General features: G+C 41.2%; 1 protein-coding gene across 5 annotated transcripts in view; it reads left to right on the top strand.

Annotated features, from left to right (window-relative positions):
- Nucleotides 1–24,798, top strand: part of atxn1a (ataxin 1a) — a 95,503-nt gene that overhangs the window by 63,569 nt on the left and 7,136 nt on the right. For 3 of the 5 annotated variants that reach the window (XR_004020549.1, XM_030740604.1, XM_030740603.1), the window contains exons 3-4: nt 3,098–3,215; nt 21,525–23,893. Coding sequence is in view for 4 of the 5 variants with exons in the window: in XM_030740604.1 (XP_030596464.1) it covers nt 22,043–23,893 (1,851 nt within the window). In the remaining variant the exon portion in view is untranslated. Of the gene's footprint in view, nt 1–3,097; nt 3,216–13,570; nt 13,636–21,524; nt 23,894–24,798 lie in introns of those variants that run through there. The other 2 variants (XM_030740605.1, XM_030740606.1) reach the window with 2 other exon arrangements.

Here is a 24,798-nt window from a genome sequence, read left to right as displayed (position 1 = left end):
TCTTTATAAACAACAAAATCAAACTGCAAAACCAGGGTCACATCTAATAAAATTACATCTATTAAAATTCTCTCATGTCGTTTTTACATCCTGATAGATTTGACGACATCACCATGTCTGATATAGATGAGAACCTCCAGGGGCCTGACATGTACCTGCGTACCAAGTTTGGTTGCTCAACTCCTGATGGTCTATGAGGAGCTGGCGGTCAAAAAAACACACAGAAATGTCCTGTTTCATAGTAAAATACTACCAACAGCCAGACAGGTGCCCTATTGAAAAATTGCTTTGTATTCAGACTTATTAAATCCATTACTTTGCACAACATTTACAATCAACAGACTCTTGAGTGATTGATAACAACTTGGAAAAAGCTATTAAGATGCACAGGTTTTACTCCCACTTAATGGTAAAAGTCCAAAGTCAGCACAAGGCAAAGTGTTGATTATTGAAGCCAAGTTCTGATATCTATTAATGTATTTTTTTTAATTTTCTTTGTTCATAACCTTGAAGTTTCTTTAAGGCTTTGAACAAAGCTGCTGCCTAGAATTGCTGCATAATTTTCAGCTGACAAACCTTTCTGGTGTAAAAGGATTGCATTTCTGTGTAATTGTTATCATGCTGAAGCTGTGTGGGTTAATAAGTGTCAAACTACTGGTGAATTAGGTATGAGCAAGATGTCGCTTTGGAATAGAGAAAATATTCAGGCATAAAGATTTAATTTTGGAGTCATTCTGGATGTTTTACAAAAGAATAAACTATATTTATTAGGTGCTATTAAGGGAGAGAGATTGTTATTGCTGTACTACCAACTTAAAGTGGCCATACTGGGCAAAGCAATTCAAGTGCAACAACATCATCACTTAGAATAAGGCCTGATTAGGAGGTTAATGAGGTAAAACTCTTACACTGTAGATTTCGTATATTTTCTGTGAGTGGGGACGAAAAAGACATCAATAAGTACTTTATTTATAAGTCATTATAAAGTAAAGTCTGATAACATTGGTTCTGCTCATCATGCTGGAGAAATTATGATGCTTTTTTTTGCCTTTTACAATCTAGAAGAGAGATCTCTTAGAGCTTGTGTGCTAGGGGAAGGGGCAGGTATCTCTAATGCTGCAGCACTAAGGGGCAAGACCTGGGGTACTTGGAGATAACATATTTATAAGAACATGGGTTATCAAGCCAGATGATACAGATTATAGACTCAGTCTGAAGTAGTTAGTGCATCATGTGAAGTGTGACTTAGAAATCACAGCTTTAGGTTTAAGGTTTTCACAGGATTTAATGGTTAGCTTCTTTTGAATCACAACAACGTGGTTTCAACTCAGGAATTTTAATTTATATACATTGCAAATGAGCGTTAAAGCACTGTTAATTTGTTTCTAATTTATTTGTTTTTTAAACATAATAAGAGCTGATAAGAGCACTGTTTATGCAGTGTTGATAAGAGTAGAAGTTCTGTTTTGTTTTCCCTGAAAGTTGGTGCAGTTTTAGATGAAAACCCTCACTGTCTGTCCTGCTTTGCCCTCACTTCTTATCATCCTCCTCCCTTTCTGCTGACATTTTTCAGCTTTCCATACTCCCTGCTGTGCCTCGCTGGCTGTGCCAGTGTTGTCATCCCGTTGAGTTTCTATCTGCCTCTTCTCTGCCACCATCTGTTTCTCTCTCTGTCTCTCTGTTGCCTCTCTCTTCCTCTCTGCTTGCTTTACCTCTCTGTCCCCTCGTTTCTCTCCATCTGTCTTCATTTTTCATCACCTCTGGATTGTCTCTCCTCCACTTCTTCTTTTGTCTCTTAACATTTTTGCTATTTCTTGACTGTTTGGTGTTGGAGTTTCTTTCTGTGTGTCTAATGCTTCTTGCCTGCATCCCCTTTTCTCCCTTTTTTAAATTTTTTGTACCATGTGATCAATTCCTTTGCCAGTTGGTGTTTGCTAATCCATGGCCTCAGTTCTCATCTATTTTTTCCTCTCTCTCCTCCTTACATAAACACATTACAAGTCCCTCTCTTGCTTTCTTTGTGCAGGCACTTTAATGCATGTGTAAGTGTTTAAGCCCAGTTCTGTAGCACACTATCAGTTTTAACCAGATATTTGTTTTCTCTCTCTCTCTCTCTCTCTCTCTCCAAGTCTTCCAGAGTGATCATGCATAACTTGAAAAGTGTGAATGGAATGACATATTTTGCTATCACTAATGCATCACACAAAACCAGCCAAATTCTGTAATTCCCACCTCAGTTTCCTATAAGCTGTAATAAAACACTTTCCCACAGCTAAGACAGCTGCACACACACTTCTCTCCCACACCTCCCCACCTCTTTTCTTGTTGTCAGACATATAAGAACTAGGTCAGTAGGATGTTTGGCATCCCACATATACCCAATAAACATTCATAGACACACACATACTGCCGCTGACTAACAGCAGGGAACATGTGTCTTGTATCCCCATAACATAGCCGTCATTCCACCACAACCTGCCTAATTAGTCCCCCAGAGTGTGTACACACTGTCGACAATCAGCTAGTCTGTCTCTTACGTTGGTGTGTGGGTGTCTGCTCGAGTCAGCTTGTTGCACATTTGATGTCTTTAAAGATACTCTGGAGTTTCTTCCCTGGGTATGACAGACACTGTGTATAATGATGACCTGCAGTTTTTAAAACAGTGAAGGACTTTTCATAGATATGGAAATGGTAGCCATCCCCCGCCTCTTCTCTAACAAATCATTTCTACCTTATGTTGGTGCACAGCAACATTTGTGCCATAAAAGGTCTCTTTTTTTCCTTTTTTTCATCAGTATCCATGAAAACGTGACTGAAGTGCATTTGTTGTTGTGTACTTTTTGTGTACTTTTTTGAAGATAAAATGTGAAAAGCACAGTTTGTCCTTTTGAATCAAAGGCAGAGTTATGGCTATTTTTATTGACAGAACATGCAATGCATGCTCAGTTGTGTGTCCAAATCCATTCTGCAATTGGCTTTCCTTCCCATTGCTGACAACACAGTTCATATGAATATATGTGACTATATATGAATGCATGTGCTCTCTCATTTCCCTGTTCCCTGATTTAGTCTAACTTTTGTTGTTTTCACTCACCAGGGAGTGCTGTGTCCCTGAGTCAACACACACTGCATTCTGGAATAGTCTGGAACCCTCTCCATGGGCTACACCACCTGCTGACACACCTGGGGGCTCTGGAGGAGTTGTGTTGAATGAGGTGAGATTGTCTTTGCCTTGATACCATGGTGATAATTGAAAAACTCTCTCTTGTTCTTTGCTATGCAATCTGGTTTTGTCAGTGCACTGCGACCCTCTGCATATCATGTTTTTAGTTCCTAGAATTTAGGTTGTGCTTGATAAGCTAGGACACAGTAGTTCGCTGATTACTGCTGAATCACAACTGACAAACTGTGATCACATTGCTGAAAGCTTTAGTCTGCTATGGTTAATATGATGTTATTAGTTCAGGCATCAAGGACTTTCCAGATCAGTGTTTTCTTTGTGGCTAGGAGCCTAGTTTTGCTGATAAACCTGTCGCTCCGACTGCTGCACAGATGCATGTTAAGTGCAGTGCATTTGCACTGGTAAAGTGTGGTTCAAATCAGTGGCTTATACATGTAGTTGTTGATATAATGTTGTATAATGAGTTGACCAAACAATGTGATATATCATTTCTTTGTTCACCCACTATTTGAAGCCTCTGGAAAGTAGGCAGATAAGGCCTCATTCAGTTACTTAAATCCAAGCAGTGGGGCTCAGCTTAACTAAGTTTGCTTGCTGACTTCACTTCGATTGGAGGAGGTGCATTTAAAGGTAAGGGAAACCCAGTCTGCCTGGTGACAGTGGGTTTGTTTATTAGGAAGCTTTCTGAAATCTTTTTTTATACACGAATGTATTGTCATGTTTCAGGAGCCAGCTAATGAGGGGTGTTCCAACACGAATGGAGGCTTTATTGGTAGTGCTGAGAGTGCAAAAAAAAAATACCTTATATGTGAGGTTAATTTAAGGCTTGAGAAGGGATTGTGGGGTTTAGAGCTTTGTTTACATTGCATATGTCTTTCTTATGTGTGTGTTTCGGTATCTAGTATCTAATAGTTCAGGTTTCTTGAAAACCACAGACTGCAACTGCTTTGATTTTCTCTGAATTACTCACCGTTAAAGTGCTGTCCTTTTGTGGTAATATTGATCCCCAAAGGGGAAATTCTTTTTCACTTGCTACCCTTACCGCGGGGAAGCAAGATGGCAGGGTCAGCTACAGAATAGCACCTTTGGAGCTGCTGGCGATTATCTCACTCACAGACATTTCAGTGAGGTCAAGGATTTGAACTCAGGTCTTCTGTTTGAAGGATAGCCTCCCTGCTCACTATAAGCTGTTTTTCCAGTGAGTCATGAGGAGAGAAACAAGCATTAATTAAAGCAGCATATTTTTAACTCCTTTCATGCCCAGCTTTTGAAATCACATCTGGTAGAGATACTTAAACACTGGTTTGAAGAGAAAAAGTCGGCTGTACTGTCAGTAAGGCTGCTTCTTGTACAGTATGTCATTGCTTTTGCTTTTTTTGGGAGTAGAAAACATGTTCCTGCCTGTTGTTCTCTTGCCTCAACATTCGGTGTGATGCAGTGGGAATAGGAAATGCACTGTGGTCCACATCTTTATCTACCACTTTATTCCTGCTTCAAAAAAAAAAAAAATCACATATACTGTAAGTACACATCCACAGAGAGAACAACAAACCCATTTACCCCATGGGGGACAGTGAGTTTGGAGAGCGCTGCAGTTTCCCTGCCTATATGTCTCCCTCTTCCTTTCTCTTTAGCTTCCCCTGTTTTGCTCCTTCTACAGTATATGCCTCTCAGTTAATTCAAGTTCAAATAAGTTAATATTTATTTGTGTCATACTGATCAAAACACAACTCCAAACAAAGTGTATATTTGACCAAAAAACGTCCCACTGTACTGCTTGTTGTACAGTACAAGTTTGGAAAATGTCCCTCTTCTTCTTATATTTTTTCTTTTTCTGTCACTGTATTGAAGTGCGCAAGGCTGTTATTTCCTCCTTCACACTGTCACCCTTTTTCTCAAATCCAAACAGTAAAAAAGTGTGAGTACTTGTGTGAGTGTGGGTGAGAGAGAGTAAAACAGAGAGAGTGAGAGAGTGTTGGCGCTATTCTTGGCTGGTTGGGGAAGTCTTGGCTCCCTGGCGTATGGGAAAAGTGCTCTTGGCAAGTCTCGAACCAAGGCATTCCATTATGCTGTCCTCTTGAAAGACACACAGACATACAAACTTGTTTTTGCCACTTAAAAGGACGTCGCGTTCACCAAAACTTATTCACAGGAGACTTTAACCATAATCGCTACGTGCTAAATCCAAACCCTTACATTAACGAAGTATCGTGTTTACCCTAAAATGCAATGGCTTACATTAGCATGTGAACAGTGCCTAATCTGACCTTACCCTAATGCAAAAACATAGAAACTTGAATTTTGCTCCCCATAATGTGACTGTATAAACAGATTTAGATCCTGGACCACACACACACACTCGCACACACACACAGACTGAGGGGAAAACAGATTTCTAGTAGTAGTGCTTTATGCCCCAAGGCTCAAAGCTAGAGTTTCACTGTCATTCACTCGCGCACACACAAACACACACACACACACACACACAGTCACGGCATTCAGCACAATATCCTTGAATCAATTGCCTAAGGAGTGGGAGGCTGTCTGCATGGCTTCTATCAGCTAATAGATCTCTCAACATCCCTTTCTCTCTCCCTCTGTTACTCGCTCCCTTTGTCCGTCTCACTGCAGCGCAGGTACAAGGTGACATCACTGTCTCGTTCACCGTCTCTCTTATCTTCTTTCTGCTTCTCCATCATTTACTTGTACTTTAATCCCGCTCTCTCTCTCTCTCTCTCTCCTGGTCCCCATGTCCATCTATCCTGCCCTTTTTTCTTCCCTCTGTCCCTCCCTCTGGTTTCTCTACCACTGCAAAGGCTTACATAATCGCAGTCAAACCCTGTGGTGTTCTAGGCAAAGATTGTGTTTGGCGTTGAAATGGGGTCATGGTCAGAGGGTTGTTGTATCTCAGGAGGACAAATACGACCGCCCTCAAGGCAATTTGTGAGTGGTTGTGTGTGCGTGTAAGGTTAGGGTTAGGGGGAGTCCCAATAAAGACAGTAAAACAAGGGTGTGTGTCCTTCTAAAACATGAGGCAGCTGCATGCATGCAGAACCATATTGCACACAAATAAGCCTGTTTTGTTAACTGCACAAAATTTGCGTGTGTGTGTGTGCGCGCGCGCACGCACAAAAACAACTGAGAATAATGATGTTAAAAGAAAGTGACAGATTTGTTGGGAAAGTGAGACAAGCAGTGACAAGCCAGTGTGGTCAGTGTGTCTGGTTCCTTTTTGTCATTCTCTCTTCAGTCTAAAGCAGTTGGAATTCTGGAGTGAAGCAAATCCAACTCAGTGTTTGTGTATACTTGGATTTTTTTTTTCTATACCACAAGTCTCTAAATATAAATTGTGTTGTCAGGTCAGAAGAAGTTGGGGAAATGAGATTGAAGCACTAACATAAACTTTGTCTCACCTGGTCAGTTACAGTATTTCAAATGTAAGAGAGAGAGTCCAAGTAATTATTTGGCCCGTGTTATCAGTCAAAATATTACATATATAGCTGGGGGACACATGAAAGGAAAAACTACCACATAAAGTGCCTTAGCAAGGTGATTAAGGTCACTACGTCCTGCCAGAACAACTTCAGTGCGATGGTGTTTTGAAGATGGTGGTGGAAAGTGTTGTGTAAACACTCCCATTCAAGAAATCTTAAAATGCCATAGTTCCTTATCAACAAAAAGCCAGAAACTGAAACAACCTTTAGAGTTTATACATATAAAGACTTTCCTTTATTTGTTATGTGTGTGCATCTATGAAATCAATCAATCCTGTGTGGTCTTAATTCTGTTTGTTACAAGACTGTAGAAATATAGTTACCCGCTTACTGCATACTTTGTGCCTTAGTGAGAAAGTGACCATCTTAATTTTCTTTATTTGTGTGTATGTGCGTGCGTGCGTGTGTATAAACATTTAAAAAGCAGCATTATTTTCTGTTGCAGTATTTTCAGTTGGTCACACATTTGGAGCATGAAATATTGTCCCTTTGTTACCATCACACAAAACCTTATTCCCTTCTGGGAGACTGAGAGCACTCAGCACACCTATTTCACATTATTGTACAGGGTAACATGAATAGACGTACATATGGATTTTATATTAAAGTCCATTCTTCTGTTCGTCACGCAGCTTTCAGCCTCACAAGCAGGGATGCCGACACCTGTGGAGCATGTAGCCATTGTGCTGTGTGTCTGCCTGTGGAATTTGTTTGTTTGGATGATTGCTGAGTACTGTATGGCTCTGGTGTGTACTGCACGTGTGTCCTGTTGAGTCTCAGGGGTGCTGGATATGTGTTTGTGCAGAGAAGAGGACTTTGATGAATGTGTGCTCAACCAGTGCCGCTGCCTCTCTGACATTTTTGTCCGTGTGCCTTTGAAAAGGTGGAACACATTATTCACAGACAAGGACACATGCTGAGCAGCAGCTCACCTCTCCTTCATCCACAAAATGCCTGCTGCCATGCCCATTCATGCCAATTAGTGCCAGTCTGCCTGTCTGTGTCCATTGCAGCGGGCAGTTCACCTTCAGCGAACACAGCAGTATGGTTCTCTGTCCTAGATGTGGACACATGCAGGGACCATCCCAAAAAATCTGTTTGACTGAGTTCTTTTTTCATTCCGTCAAACAAGGAAAAGTGAAGCGTGTGTACACTGACAAGCAAATCCAAATGCATTATGTATTAATATTTGTCTCCTCAGCCATTCTGTTTAGTACTGTGATCTCTGCAGCAGCTCAGACTAACGCATCTCACACACACCTGTCACCCTGGCCTAAACCTGACTTCAGATTCTGAAAGCTCTTACTCATGTTAACTTAGTCTGATTTTCTCACTGTGGCCCACTTACATGAACTTGTCATCCGATTTTATAAACATTGAAGAGGATTTCCAAAATGGGCATCACAAAATGACTTTATGTGAGAAATGAAATGGAAGGAAGGAAATCAGTTTAATAAGAACAACTTAGTGTGTCAGACCCTGCATATGTTGCAAGGTCACACATACAAAAATGGTAGAGCATAGCCTTCTACCCATCCAACTGGCAAGTATTACTTAGGGTGAGCTAATAAGTTCCTATATAAAACCTGAAAGTTTTTATCACCTGCACCTATTTGGTTACTCAACTCCTGATTGTGAAGCAGGTGTTCTTGGGCAAACAAACAGATTTCATGTATTAAAGTATGATGAGTCAGCAAGGCAAGAATTCCAAACAGCCTAAAACAATAATAAGATGAAGTAAAGCAGTAAGTAAAGAAACTTTTTTATCTGAAATAAACACTGATTCAATAAGCTATTTATTGAATATGAAGAAGTTTCTTTATTTATTGTTGCTTCATTGCTTTAGAGCAGAGTGTGTCAAAGATATGGCCCGTGGGCCAGAACTGGCCTGCCAAAGTGTCCAGTCCGGCCCACTGCATGGCTTTGGAAAAATTAGGAAATTTAAAGGAGGGCATAAATATTGGACCTTTTAAATGTATTTTCATTAGTTTTACAGTCTTTTTACTGACAAAAACATATAACCTATGGCATTTCATACGCCAGAGTAAGTAACTGATAAACCATTCATTGTAAGAAAATTTGTTGTTTTTTATTGTTAGCATTCAGTTTAATAACTGAAAAGTTTCTTTTTTCGCAATTTACAGTATAAATTTTCAGTTTTTACACGGTGAAAAATTTACATTTTCTTTGAATTCACAGCTAATTTCTGTTTTTCATTTATATGGTAAATGTCTTTATTTCCTTTACATTGTAAACCCAGAGAGCCTTGCTGGTAGGAATTAAAAACTTTTTTATAAACTAGTGTAAACTTTTTTTTTCCCATTAGCGTTACTGCTCTGGCCCACTTAAGATAAAAATGGCCTATATGTGGCCCTTGATGTAAAATGAGTTTGACACCCCCAATTTAGTGCCTTTTAACTTGCACTAACTCCATAGGACCACATGGGGTCAGTGTATTTAATCTACAGTGACTTTATTGGAATTAAAAAAAAAAAAGTCTTCTTTTAATGTAAACAGTGCCCTGAGTACTAACTACAGTCACTGGTTCTTCTAGTGATCCCTTTCATATTACACAATGCATTGTGATTCAAGCGTGTGCAGAAATATTTCTGTGTTCTTAAACACTAATTGAGTCATAGTCAGAATTTAAAACAGACTTACTAATTGTATGTATTGCATTTCTTGAGGGGTTGGGGTAGTAAGTTAAATGAACAAAAGAGCCCTAGTTGTGTGGGCAAAATGAATGAATAGATTGCATAATAGTGAATGGTGTTTGGATTACATTTATCTGTCTTTTTTCACTCCTCTTTTCTGTCTTTTACTTTGTATCTCCATTTTCTCTCTTCAGTGGGGTCTTTAAAAATATATATGATTTGAAAAAAAAAATTATGTTCTCTGTCTCCAGCTGCCTCCCATCCCACACTACTCTCTTACTCCCTTTTGTACAGCAACTCACATTCACCGAACAGGATTATATATTGTCTTTGAAATGATATCTGGGTGTTTATGTCTGCATTTGTTATTGAATAAGTGTGTTGGACTTTTGCCTGCATATTTGTGTGTCTGAATGTCAGTGATGACTACTATTGTTTGTGTGTGTGGGTGTGCGCAAATACATTCTTTGTTCGTGTGTGACAATGAATGAGAGATTCGTTCGTGTTTGTATGTGCACATCTGAATGTGTGTTTGCATATTTACACATTTGTGTGTCTGCATTTCCATGATGTGTGTGTCTCTGTGTGTGTACTCAGTAGGATTATGCAGCAATAGAGGAGCTTAGCAGTGATTTGCCCATCCATTCCAGTCCCTCCCTAATCCTGCAAACGCACACATGCATACTTCTTTGTGTGTGTGACTAGCAGGGATCTAATAGTGTGTGTGGATTAGTAGGTTTGTGAATGGGATGTGGCTTGGGCCGAAGTAGCGCACTACACTGCCAGCAAGTTAACACAGTCTGGCAGAGGGTTTGTGAGCGAGACAGAGATGAACGGGTATGGGGCGGGGATATTTGTAGACTGTGTAAATGCCCCAAAGTTCAAAGGGCACTTATAACATGATTATGTAATGATTACAAAAGGTGATGAATAATAGATTGAGAGAACATCAAGTCTGTCCAGCAGAGATAGTTTATATGTATGAGTGTGTGGTATGTGACCATTAGATGGCTCTACACCTGCTCTCTCACCAGCTTCTGCACACACACACACACAGACACACACACACAGTCACACATAAACTCAGAAACAGATGGAAAGACATGGATAAACAAGGGAGCTGAGACTTTCACTGACAGAGACAGAGGGGGGGATAGATGGGTAAAGAGAGTGTAGGATGGCGGGGGTTGCTGTTGTCATAACCACAGCGTGTGTGAAGTTTGCGTGGGCGATTTAGAGAGAGCAGCACAGAGATTCAGTTATGTGTATGTGTGTGTGTGTGTGTGACACGGAGAGAGAGCAGAGCAGTGTGTGATATGTATATGGGTGTGTGTGTGTGTGTATATATATAGAAGCTTTTCATCAGTTTCCTTAGTGACTGGCTGTGACTGAGACTGTGCAGTGCAGTGCAGAAAGGCAGAAGGCTGAGACAGAATAAGGCGCGTTTTGCAGTGGAATTTTTCAGTGCACTTAACAATTCATTGATTCTTGTTGAGAGGAGATCATTGACCGAGGTTTGATGTTATGAGTGAGTCCTATTGAGAAGCTCAGTGCCTGTGTTTTGATTCAATATTCATTCTGGTCTTTTCTAATAAACTCCCAAAGGAGTGCGGCTTCTGAGTTAGGACTGGATTGAAGTGTTTCAGCTGTATGTGTGAGTAATTGTTCACTAAAATGAAAGCGTTATACCAAATTAATATCAATTAAAGAAAAACATTTGTGTTTTTCTCAACCTGAAGGTGTACAGAATAGATCATAAACCTTCTGTGATTTCATGTTTTATATATACATATCATCCACTAAAAGATTATATGAATTTGGAGGAATTCAACAAGAAACATTTAGACTAAACAGACATGGGTTTTGAGGAAACAAAGTCATGCCAAGATTGAGTAATGGTTATGTATTAGAAATGTATTGATGGTCTCCAATTTTCAGCCACATCCAATTGCCTTGTTGTGGTACAGGGAACATTTGAAGACAACAGATGTAATGTTTCTGTAGATTTAGCTCAGGTGTAAAACGGTCCTGAACATTTTAACGAGGCTGAGAGAGTTTCAGACGAGACAAGCCACCTGATCAAAGGAGGAAGCATGTAGGGTTAGACTTCAGATCGCCAAGCAAAAAGCTAAAATTTCTCATTTCTTTCTGCTCAGTCTCTACTCCCACTTTCTCTCGCTCTCTTTGTCTTATACTGCTTTCACTTGTAAACAAACCCACACAAATGAATTATGATTAAATGCAGAGAGGCTCCAATTAGCTGCCAAGGAAACAGACCAGTGTTGCTTTGCTGCTGAGGTCACCTGACTTAACAAAAGCACAGTCTCGTCTGGTTTTCTTTCAGTCTTTGGATATTTCGAGTGGCTGATTAAGTCTGTCTTTTGCTTTGCTTGTTTCCTTATGTTTGTCTTTTCAATTCATTCTTTTGAGCTACATTTTGAAGTTAAAGATCTCATCTTTAATAACTTGTTAAGCTGTTGCAAGTAAAATGCAGCAGTGTTAGAGACACATAAAGTGCAGCAGTGCTGGATAAAACTGGCTAAATAACTTAATGATGATATAATTTCCAAAGCTGCACCTCAATTCCCCAGTCTTGTTGAGAGCAATATTTCTAAAGAAATGGGTGGAATATTTTTGAAACGGGAAGGAAATCTTGCAACTTTCAGAGCCATAGCCAATCACAAACTGTGCTGTCAACATAAGCAAAAGTAGTTCAGTACTAGATAATGACTTATCAGTAAAAATGCCCCATGAAATAAAAAATAAACTTCTACAAATAACTGTCATATTCCTGCTTTTCAAAACTCGGGCATCTTGCTCAGTGTTTTATATGCTCTGTTATTGCACTTCATCACATTCATATTGAAATGTCTCCCGCTCAGCCATATACTGTATATAAACCTTCCATGAATGCTCACTGTTGGATCCAGGAATTATATCAAGCTGACAGGAAGACCAACCAATACAAACAGGATGTTTTTTAGTGCATGTTTAGACCCACTAATTCTTTTGGGAATCATTTTTCCGTGTGTTAGTGAGTCAGTGCACGCGAGCGCATGTGTGTGTCAGCGTCCTATAAGAGAGTGCTCAGTTCTTCTCTGTGCATGCTGCATCTCTTAGCATTGAAGAGCACATTTCATCTATATTTACTTCCAAATGGTCTTTTAACTAGGTCAGCTAACTAACGGAAATAGACTCCCTCTACTATGGTAATCAGTCATGCCATCTAGTGGTCAAAACTGGGAAATGCAGCCTTGTTGAATCTGAGTATAAAACCAACTGTATCTGCAAAAGAAGACAAATAGAGGTTCTGATTTTGCTTGTGCCTCCTTGATTTAATCCACAAGCCCTACATGTTAGCTTTCTCGGTTTCATTTCAATATATATCAAATATCTCTCACATCACTGTTGTCAGATCATCAGCCCTATACACAAGTCTAAATGTGTTTCTAGACGAGTTTTCCATGTGTCACTCTTTCATGCACTCACTCTGTTTCTGTCTGCCTCTCTCTCTAATCTCTACTACTCACTTTCTCCCTCCCTCTGCCTTTATCTCTCCCACACTCCCCCTCTCTGCCCTTCTCACTGTAACAACCTCCCACCCAGCCCCTCTCTCTCTCTCTCTCTCTCTCTCACTCACTCTCTCTGTCGTCCTCTTTCTCTGCTTGTAAGCGGTCTCTGGGCGTGCAGCCAGCTGGCGTGTGTGTGTTTTTTGAATGAATACCTGATGAAGTTGGACGAGCGAACTGTGGGAGGGGCAGAGTGTGTGTGTGTGTGTGTGTGTGTGTGTGTGTGTGTGTGTGTGTGTGTGTGTGTGTGTGTGTGTGTAGGGCAAACAGTGTGAGAGCTCTGGCTCGAATTCAGCTCCTTGCATAATACACGTTGGAACTCTGCATGCGGGACTCCCTCCCTGTGGGTGTGTGCTAGTGTGTGCTACCAATTTTGTGTGTGTGCGCGAGCGCGCATGTGTGTGTGTATGTGATCACCTGAGTGCTGTATTTCAGTGGTAGTGAGGGAGCTTCCTGCCTCACTGTCAAGATTTAGTAGAGAGCTGCTGGCTCTGTGTCTGTGTGTGTCTGTGGTGTGTGTTTGGAGGTGAGGGGTGGGGGGTGAGAAAGGCAGAGAGCAGTTTGTAGCACAAGTACACTGCTTGGGATTTACCGCCTGAGAGAGAGAAAGCGAGATAGAGACTCGTGGTGCTTTACAAGGGACATAGCAGAGCAGGAGAAGGGAGCAGTTAAGGGAGCAAAGGAATGAGAGGGGGAGAGAAAGCATGCTGCAGAAGTGGGCTACTCCTGCTACCCTGGTAAGTACACTTCACACAGTTTTGCGCTTGCTCTGAATGAAGTGTGTATGGGAGCGACAGAGAGTCAGCATGTGTGTATATGTGTGTCCTTGTGTGTCTCAAATGCTTGTGGTGTTGTCTCACAGTATGCCTTTTGTAAATGCGTACTGCCCTAGTTTATCCTACCAACGTCGTTGCTTTTTTCTTCCATTCGTCTGTTGTCCTCAAGTTCTTCTTCTCTTCTCTTCTCTTCTCTTCTCTTCTCTTCTCTTCTCTTCTATTCTCTTCTCTTCTCTTCTATTCTCTTCTCTTCTCTTCTCTTCTCTTCTCTTCTCTTCTCTTCTCTTCTCTTCTCTTCCCACATTTTTCTCATTCTTCTCCTTCCATTGGTTCTCCAGGACTGCCTGTCTGTCTGTCTAACCCCTCTCTCTCCCTCCCTCCCTCCCCCTCTCCATCCACCCAACCAACCAGCCATGCTTAGGGCTGCTGAGGGGTGAGAAAGTGCAAGTCATGCAACACTGCCTAAGTGTTTTCTGAACGAGACTCTCTCTTTTTCTCACAGTCATTTATTTCTCTCCATCTCTGTCTCCCTTTGTTTGTGCAACTCTTAACCACCCTCTCTCTCTCTCTCTCCCTCTTTCTCACTTTCTCTCCTCCTTGCTACTCTCTTTCTCGGTCCCCCTTGAGCTTCTCTAACTCTGTGCCCATCTGTCATTGGCAGATCCTCCATTACTCTCTCACTATCTGACCATACTCCTATATGTGTGCTGTTTGTTGTTGTTTGTGCGTAATTACGAGTGGAGAATGACAGTGAATAAAGTGGCAGCCTTGTCAAAGTTCCCAGTCTGGCAAGGGTCCCTCTGATGTGCACACACATGCGCGCACATATGCAACACCACGCTTGCAAACGCACACACACATACACAAATACAAAACTATACTGACAAAAAGCTGCAGAGAAGCTTAGATCAAGAAATAAGAGGAGAGACAGACAGTGAAGTATAAGCCTGCAGCACCACTGTACTTTCTAGTTGAACTATATTTAGCCGTGAGATAACACATCACGTTGGACTTATCCTTTTGATCATGATTATGATTATGACTGGGCAATCATGCACAAGCATGCACTCACACATACACACACACACACACATAGATTGAAAGGCACATAAATTATGTGCAACACCATTTCCATAAAAAGTTGCAATAGCGTGTAAAATGTAAACAGAAATGGAGTGAAATTATTTGCAGATAATTTAAATTTTTAATCAAAAACATCATCTTGAAACTGAGAAATCATTTTAATAGAAAAACGTGCTCGTTTTACATCTGATGCCAGGAGAGAAATTTGAAAAAGTTAGGATAGTGTCATGTTTACCACTGTGTTGCATCACCTCTTTTTTTTAACAACACTCTCTAAGTGTTTGGCAACCAGTTGCTGCAATATTTGCCCATTCTTTAAAGGATTTCAGCTGCTCAACAGCTCGTGGACTCCTTAGTCTGTTTTCCTTTTGAGAAAGGTGAACCAAAGGCAGTCCAGTTTAGCACCTGCACTCTTATTATAGAACCAGTATGTTGCTATATATGCAAAATGTGGTTTGGCATTATCTTCCTGAAATAGACAAGGCCTTCCCTGAAAAAGATTTCATCTGGATGGCAGCATGTGTAGCTCCAAAATCTCTAAATGTTTTTCAGCATTAATGGTTCTTCACAATGGTTCACATTACCCCTGCCACACTTCCTTATTTGAGCTGTGTGCTTACAAAGTGCCAGATGGCCCCTCTCTTCTGTATTTCAGAGGACAGGTTGTTTAGAGTTTCCAAACATTTTGATTTGTCCGACCACAGGACAGTTTATGACTTACCATCAATGCATTTTAAAACAGGTCGTGGCCGGAGAAGCATGGGAAATTACTGACATTTATATATTGTTTGTTTTGTGATCTGTGAGTTTATTTTGTGGTATTTTCCTATCCTTTACCGATGAATCTTTCCGTTTCACATTTGAGTATTTTAGTCTGTGATCTCCAGTTTTATATTGGTAGCTGCTTGTCTTCTGTGTCTTCTCTAGTTTGACTTCCCCTGTCTCATAGTCTTGTTTTCAGCTGTCTTGCTACCCAGGCATTTCGTATTACCCCTTTGTGCATCTATGTGTATAAATAGTCCTGTTTTCCCTTTGTCCTTTGCCACAGTGTCTGTTAACCTCCCTTGTGTGCACTCAAGTCTGTTTATTTTTTGTTTTGTTTTTTTTTTTTTTTGGGGGGGGGGGGTTGCCTGGACTTTCTACCTGCCTAATAAAAGGTGCATTTTCTGTTCATATTAATCTGCCTCCTGAGTCTGCATTTGGGTCCTTATTCTGCAAATCCCAACACTTTTTAATATTTATATACATTGTATTGCAGTCACTCAGTGGCAGCAGAGATGCCATGCTGGCCTGCCATTTTCAGCAACTTGGGGCTCAGTGTCTTGTCCAAGACACTTGGGCTTGTGTAGGAGTGTATGATTAGTGGCCAACCCCGCTCTACCATCTAAACCACAGCTGCTCAGAAACTGCAGCCACATTTCTGGATCTTATTTATATAAATACCTTTTTCTTTTTATGGTGGAGTTTGAGCTGGCATTTATGGACACAACGATGAAATGTGTTGACTAGCAGTGGTTCTTCACAGGCAGTGAATACCACTATAGAGTCTTGTGTTTTTGGCCTTGTCCCTTGCATGCATAGTTTTCTCTGGGTTCTCTAAATCTTTTCATCATATTATTTACAATAGATGAAATTGTCAAATTAAGAAACATTTTTTAAATGCTGAAATAGTTGACACCTTTCCATGTTCCATGTTATTGACCTGTTCCCCATTTAGACCGATTAGGTGATGGATACTCAACTATGTGCTTTTTAGTATTACACATTTTTTCTTTGTTTTTTATCTTGTTGCTGGCATCAAATTTACAATTTAAACTATATCTCAGCTTTTTTTTAAAAAGTAATTTGTAGTTTTGTTTAAGTTTTCACCCATGCTCAGTTTATACACTACTGATTTATTTATTCTATTTATTTGTATTTCTTTGCATATTAAGTTGTTCCCAGAACAATACAAAGTTACTGTTTTTTTAATCTAGTACATAATATTCTAAAATCAATGATAAAATGGAATGTTTCCAAACATGGTAATGCAAACAGACGGTATCAAACACTGATCATGGATCCTCAACAGAAATTCTGTGTTTGGCAGTCCACAGTCTGTGCTGTATGTTTACCTAATAAGACAGTATGCTTATAATACTGCTCCTGGGTAGAGATGTGAAGTATAATGTTTTTGGGTTTTTTTCTTGCTTTGATGGGAGTTTAATTGGATTTTGTTTATTCTGTAGTCACTACAAGTCACTATTATTTAACAGAATCATACATTTGGGCCACTAGTGAACTGCATTCTGTGGTTGTTTGACGTAACAAACTAAGCAGAGAATGTAAATGTTTGATAAGGAATTTAGTGCTTTCAGAACTTAACAAATCTGGGGATTTTTCCAACTTGGAAGCAATCACAGAATGAAAGTGATAATTGGAACCACTGAAAATGTAATAATGCATTTATTGAATGGAAAGGGAATGTCATTGTTGCAACTTTTTCATATTTTGCCATTCTGTTAGAACCAAAAAAGAAAAAATAATAATTCTGTCAATAAGCAGAATTCTATAGAAATGTAGTATAGTACTGTATAGGGGGCCTACTTGACAGATGTATGCTAAGGTTTGAGTGAGCAACTTTTAAAAGCAACATTCACTATATTTATTGATTTTTTTTTTTTTTTTTTTTAAAGAGCTTCATCATCACTTTATACATACACTCACACATAATTTGTCAAGATAGGTCTTTCAAAACAACTGAGAGAACTTGCCAGAAGTTCTTCTTTGGATTCAGGTTGTTTCGTTCTTTTCTGTATCTTTGTGTAATCCCAGACTGACTCTGTAATTCTGACATCAGGGCTCTGTAGGGACCATACAGTCTGTCACAGGACTCCTTGTTCTTTTTTGTTGCTGCAGATTTTTCTTTATAGGTGGATTTGGACCGCAGGAACTTTTTCATAGCAAGTAACTCTTGAAGGAAGTCACCCATGACTGCATTTCAGGAACTAGGAACTATCAGAGTTCTTGGAGCCCTACATTTTGGAGTCTTCGGGGTCTTTGACATATGTGTGTGGTGATGCATTACCAGCAACAAAACTGGGGAAAATGGAAGTCATGACGACCAGTACTCAGCCTAAATGCAAACTGCAGACTTTATTTCTTTATTTATTTATTTTGTATTTAATATATTGGTTGTTCAGCGATAGTTAGGAAGGATATCAGTTTCTTAGAGATGGACTCTGTAACTGTGAGTCCAGTGTTTGAGTAAAGATTTTGTATTTGTTTTAGTAAACAGTCATAGTTGTGGGTGGCCATATAACATTTGTTGTGGCGCCATAACCACAGTGCATTCCATTATTGTGTGAGTAAAACATAAAGTGTTTATAAATTATAGATTGCCATCTAAGGTTAGGGTAAGTCTTCAGGAGATTAATGTATGTCAGTATGATGTCTTCTGAAGTGACGACTGCAAGAGAAGGGTGGCATATGTGCACCATTCTGTTTACCTACCCACACACAGGTTTTTAGTAAGGTGGTGTGTTTTAAAAAAAAAAAAAAAAACAGGGAGGTGAGGCAGCTTGGGTTACAGGTCATCTGATATCTACACACACCTAGACTGTAGTGCACGTACACACTGCAAGCTCAGCAAGATTCGGGTGACTTAGCTTTTCAGTGAATGTGTGTTTGAGTGTCACTTTCAGTGAAGCTGTCCTCTCTTTTTGCAATGTAGGTCAGTTGAGCCTGGTCTCTTTATCCCTCATCCTAAGCCTTTCCTCACTCTCATACCTCCTGCTCTGTGATCTTTCTCACCTCCCTGCCTCTATCTATCCTTCCTCGACCTTCCTTGGTCTCTTCCCTCATTAATTAATTGCCGTTGTAGGCATACTGTTTTTTTTTCTTTTTTCTTTAAGATACCAAAGTTTACCACTATGTGTGTTAGAAGGGGGTTTACAGTGGGAATTACCCTTTTGTTATACTTTCACTTCTTCTTTTCTCTCTTTCCAACTATGATCACTTCTTTCTGTCTCTGTCATACTCTTACTAACTCTGCAGGATAAAACTGAAGCGAGGATCCGAGTTTTTACCTAAGGGAATATTAAGTTAATGTTTGTGTGTCTGTTCCTGCAGACCAGCTGTGATTTTTGGTTATATTCCTATATTTCTATGCTGTATAATTTCCCAGATTAGCTTTAATGAGACATAACAATACAGTTTTTGGACAGGAGTTATTCAGTAGCCGTTGTTGTTGTGACTTGTTTACCTATTTTTACCTAGATTTCGCTCTGAGCTTTCAACACATGTTGGAATAGAAATTCATGCTGTAATGATAAAAGCTCTCATAGATGGCAGCATGAACAGATCTGCAGCTGCATGTACCAACATTGTCAGTGTTTGATGTGACAGCTGATACGATATGTCTCTGATCTGGGATCACTCAGGCATATAACATTGCCTTTACCTCAAAGTTTTAATTTGAGCTGGAGCTTGTTGAATATGAGTGGTTTTACTTATTAGATTCAGATTCCTTTATTGTCATTGTCAGTACAGCACAGATGCATTGCTGAATGAAATCACAAGCACACATATATATATATATATATATATATATATGAGAGAGAGAGACACACACACACACAAAAATATTGTATCCATTCATGCTGTGCATTGTTATTTTTTTGACATGGACTAAACAGTGGTGTGAGGTTTGGTTTGGTAGAGATACATATCGAAGATTTATAGCAAGAGAGATGAGAGACAAAAAGACAAGACAGGAGACAAGAAGTGAATGCTAATACAGAAAATAGGGAACATGAAACCATTAGATGGAAGAATGATAATTGAGAATGGTTATGTAGTAGGAGAGGTGGACAGGCTGAGGCAGGAGAGTCAAGTGGAGGTGGCGTGAGAGGGGAAAAAGAGGGAGATGCAGAGAGTGCATCTCAGGGCTAAAAGCTCACCGATCAACAATACCTCTCAACACACATCTGAATCATGCCAGCTCGATTGAACGGATAAAGTATATACTTGAGTAAGTGAGTGTGCGCTCACTACCATAAAACAAAGGCTGCTGTGTACTCTGTGCGCCTGTGAATATGCATGTGTGTTCACTCCTACGCCTGTTTCTGCAGCTGTGTTGTAGTAGCATTACAACACGTCTTAAATTACAGGAATCTGCTGGAGCTGCATGATGTCCCTCGCTCTACAGAACACAAATTCACACACAGTGCATGCTCAGGAATTAGCTGAAAAGGCAGTGGAAGCCTGCAAAATTTGGTTGAAAAATACATTTAAAATTTTTAAACTTTAGAGTAGGACTTGAACTTGAACCACTTTGAGTTGAGATCCAGTACCAAATTTTTCAGTGTATCAGAGTTGAAGGCCTCGGCACTAATTGCAGTCTTATATTTAGTGATATTGCCAAACCAGCTGCATAAATATGGCTGTGACCTGTTTTTTTAATCACATGGTTCCTTATTTGATATAAATGTGAAATTCTTTACTTTTATTTTATCAAATGCTCTTTCATCCATTTTATTAACCCCATATCCATTTAGGGGTTTGTGGGGTGCCACAGCCTATCCCAGCTGTCATAGAGCAAAAGGTAGACTGCCCCCTGGACAGATCGCTAGGACCATCACGAGGCTTTTTTCACTCTATGGCATCATTTAGGCACTGATTTTTTGTAGCCTTACTGCAGAAATACACGCTGTTTTCCTAAACGTGTAATTGTGCAGATTTCACAATTACATGAAGCAGTGACAATCCGAACTCACTCACTCTACAACAAATATATTGGTAAGCTGTGCAGGAACAATACGGGAGCTGTGTGTGTGTGTGAAGTTGTACTGTGCTTCAAGAAAAGAACATGTGTCAGCATAATTGAATATACCTAGGTGTCAGTGTTTGAGTAAGCAAACAGTACATGCTTGTGTGCATGTGTGTGTGTGGGGGGGGGGGGGGGGGGGGGGGGTTGTTCTTGAAATTCCTCTACATTATTTATGAGATTCACACTGAGCTTTCCATCTTTCACAGTAGGAGATCCTCGAAAACAGATGGCACACGCAGGTACATGCACACACATGTGGTGCGCTCTCATTTATGGTGTACATGCAGACTTGTAATTAGACTGTTATTATTGTTAATCTACTGGAAGTGCCTGGATTACTATTGCTTGGAGTGGTCATTCCTGTATTTTCAGGGTCTCTTTGATAGAAACTTCCATTACCCATGACTGACCTGTGCTGCTGTAACATTAAATTCACATTTTTACATAGAACACCTCCAGATCTACAGAATCTACAAGACCCACTTGTTGCAGTTTGCTTTTTTAATTGTCGTCTTTTTTTTGAGCTACTGCTTGACCTCCCAAATTTCTTGTTGCAGAGCATAATTTTGCTAGCTCATTCATGGTTCAGAATATTGTCCTTTTTATGGATCCACTTTTGCTAAAGTGTTGTCCCATTGTTCAGTTTGTTGCAGCAGAACATGCGTATGCAGAATATGCTTTGATTTTGCACATAGAAGAAAAACATTGTTTAAGCTATTTGAAGTGGAGTACAGGCCTATAAAGCACCGCTGCTTTGTAGGCCTGTACTCCAGATACAGGAAACTTATTGCATGGTGCAGTGCATTGACTGGAAGTTAGGAATTTTGAGAATGGCTCTGTCATTATAGTTGCAGTCTTGCTGAAAAAAAGCACATCAAAAAATTATAAATGTGCCCCCCTGTTCATCTGTTTAAGAGCCACATCTTTTCTAACAGTTTTTTTCTTCTCTCTTCCACAGGATTGTGCTGCGTGTGGGCAGACTTTCTTTTGCAGGGAGATGATTCCGCATGAAGTGCAACGCACTCGGCCCCCCATCGTCCTCTGCGGCAGCAGCAGGTGTGACGTTGTGACACTCTCCACTACCACGCTGAGCTCACCCATCAGTCGCTAAAGATCCCTGGACGGAACGGATCGTCCTCCCCCACCCCTTTTAACCACCCCTCCATATCTTCATCCCCATCTTTAATCCTTCCTCACCTGCTTGTTAGGGCCTGGATTTTCTTTGTTATCAAGAAAAGACCTGATAATAAACGGCCTTGGGTGAACTGGATAGAGAGGGAAAAGAGACAAGATTGGGGAAGTTTAATTTTGTAGCTAATTAATGTGAAACAAAGGACAGGACATCATAAGTCAGAAAACGAGAAAGTGAAAACGAAAGTCAAAGAGTGAGGGAACAAAAAACAGAAAAAAAGCTATAGTCCAAAACTTTAGGAAGAATAACGCAAGTATAGTTGAGGGACGCGAGGTGAAGTCAGCATGAAGTCCAACCAGGAGCGCAGTAATGAATGTCTGCCCCCAAAGAAGAGGGAGATCCCCTCAAGCACGTTACCATCTGAAAATCGCTCATCTACCATGCCACCTGCCACTGAAAGCCAGCGCTCAGAAAACATGACCTGGCTTGCCAGTGTGGCTGGTGGGAATGAGAGCAGTGTGGGTGCACACCGTACCTCCAGTCACTCAGATGGATCACAGTATAAATCTCCCTCCTCCATATCAGATTCTTTGTCATCTTCATCCTCACTGAGGCTAGTCTCATCTCTTCCTACAGTGTACACATCCCACCTATCACAGACCACAGTTGGAGGAACTGTCCATTACACCCAACTGCCTCACAATATGCAGTTTATAGCCTCACCTTACACTGCCCCATACACAAGTTACATCTCCCCTCAACTGCTTCCTCCTCCCCCACCACCTCCCCCCCTTTCCTCCTGTTCCTCTTCCTCCTCGGCTGCACAGAGACCCTCACACACAGAGACAGCCTCTGCTCCTTCGCAGGCCTCCAAACAAGACCAGCAGCGAGCATCCACAGGACGTACCTCTATGCCTCCTCCTTCTACAGACCCCGTCCCTCACCATGTTCAAATATCAACATCCCCACGGACTGTGCCGTCTCCTCATCACCTAGGAGGCACTCACCTTCCGCCCCACTCACTGCATCCCCACCATGCTTTGGGACACAACATGTCCCAGGTTGTGGTGCAGTATACAGACGGACCCACCAGGAAAGAGGAAGGTGGCTCTAGACCCAGAGAGCTCCACAATGGAGAGCTGGAAAGGGGTCGGCGGTATGCCACGCCCCTTGAGTCTAATTTCTCCAAGTCGGGGAGCAAATCGCGGGATGCCACATCCTCTTTGTCTTCCTATGAGGCTCGACAGATGGTTCTGCCATCAGACTACGCTCCACATGATCCATCAGGGCTGAGAACCTCTGTCATGTTAATGCCCAACAGCCATGGGGACCACCAGCTGGTACCACCAAGAGCCAGCCCTGAGAAGGTGACAGCTTCTGCCCCCACGCACCTGGAGAAAAGTGGCAACATCATGGGCAAGCCTGTCAGTCGTGCTCCCTCCTTATCAAACACCACCTCTTCTTTCACATTTCCACCCCCACTAAGTGTAGACAGTCTGAAACCCGCTGTCAGCACACTGCCACCCCAGACTGTCATCCAGACCACCCACAATGCTACAGAACCACTTTCAATGGGGCTCTCTTCCACCAGTATTTACCCTCAGCCACCTATTATTGGTTACATTGCGGGAGGCAGTGGAAGCAGCTACCACACCAGCCTACAACAACACTTACTCATTCCAGGCCCCCAACCGGTCATCATCCCTGTTAGTGGAGGTGGAGTCACGACATTGGAACCTGTAACCTCCCATGTTACATCATCTACCCAAGCTGCGCCTTTTCCTACTACACTCCCACATGCGTACATTGCTGCCACTGCCCCCAAAGGGGAAACTCTGGAAACCCACAGCAGCTCGTTCCACCAGGATGCTTCAGGTGCAGTGGTCCAAGCCCAGCTTCATCTCCCCATTGTTCCTGCTCCACCGGGGCTGGTTGCAACCTCTGCCCCTCATCCCCCCTCCAGTACGGTGCTGCCTCCCTCGCTCCCCCCATATTTCATCAGAGGTTCCATCATCCAGTTGGCTGATGGCGAGCTGAAACGTGTGGAGGACCTGAAGACAGAGGACTTTATCCAGAGCGCTGAGATCAGCAGTGAGCTGAAGATAGACTCGTCCACAGTGGAGCGCATTGAAAGGAGCCACACCTCACCTAACTTTGCCGTGGTTCAATTCTCCGTCGGTGAACACCGTACACAGGTGAGAAAAAAAGCTGAAGCGCTTAACAGATGTCACAGATTCAGGTGCAGTCAATATCTTAATCATAAGTTTTCATAATCAGCTTATCATATACAACGGTATTTCAACATTTTGAGAAACCTGCTTATTCACTTTCTTGCTAAGTATTTTTTTAGAACTTCTGTGTCTTATCTTGCAAACACTAGCTGCTAGAAATTAAACAAACAAGAGCAGGTCGTCTGTTAATCAGAAGGTTCCTCGCTTCTGCACATCGAAGTGTTCTTGGCCAAGATACTGGACCCCAAATTGCCCCGATGCATTCATCAGTGTGTGACTGCGTGCTTGATAGGTAAAAAGTGCTTAAAGGAATAGAATTAACGCTGCATGCGTGTGTGTGTGTGGGGGGGGGGGACTTGTAGTCCAAAAGCAAAGTGAGTGCTCAGTAAGAGTAGAAAAGTGCTATTAAAGTAGCAGTCTATATATGATTTTAAATATTATTTGCTGATTAAAGTTGATTTTTATTTGCCTTTTCACAGAGCTAGGATAGTTGTTTCCCCTTGCCTTTGGTATTGCATGGTTGGCAATAATGTGATTTAAATCATTTCTCAAAATGTTCAAATATGCCTTTATGTTCTTTATCTCAGGAGCACCATACAGAGCTATGTTTGTATAAGGTTATCTACATTTGTTTGTCTCATGCATTCACATGAAGATGTAAGTGAAAGGTTGCACGGTCCTGCTGGGTATTTTATAGATGGGACCAAGATGCCAAGGCACCTAAAGCTAGTATCTGGCTTAACAGTCCAGCTCTGGTTTTCATCTGTGAGCTTGATCTATAAGAAGGCTTCTTTGTGCATTATCTTTTCCCACAAGAGTTGTAGTTCAATTCTCTGCACAAGAACGGCAGCCATGCCAGAAACACATTC

Source organism: Archocentrus centrarchus, chromosome 11 (genome assembly GCF_007364275.1).
Source record: "Archocentrus centrarchus isolate MPI-CPG fArcCen1 chromosome 11, fArcCen1, whole genome shotgun sequence".
Taxonomy (NCBI): domain Eukaryota; kingdom Metazoa; phylum Chordata; class Actinopteri; order Cichliformes; family Cichlidae; genus Archocentrus; species Archocentrus centrarchus.
This window is presented reverse-complemented; position numbering and strand designations above follow the sequence as displayed.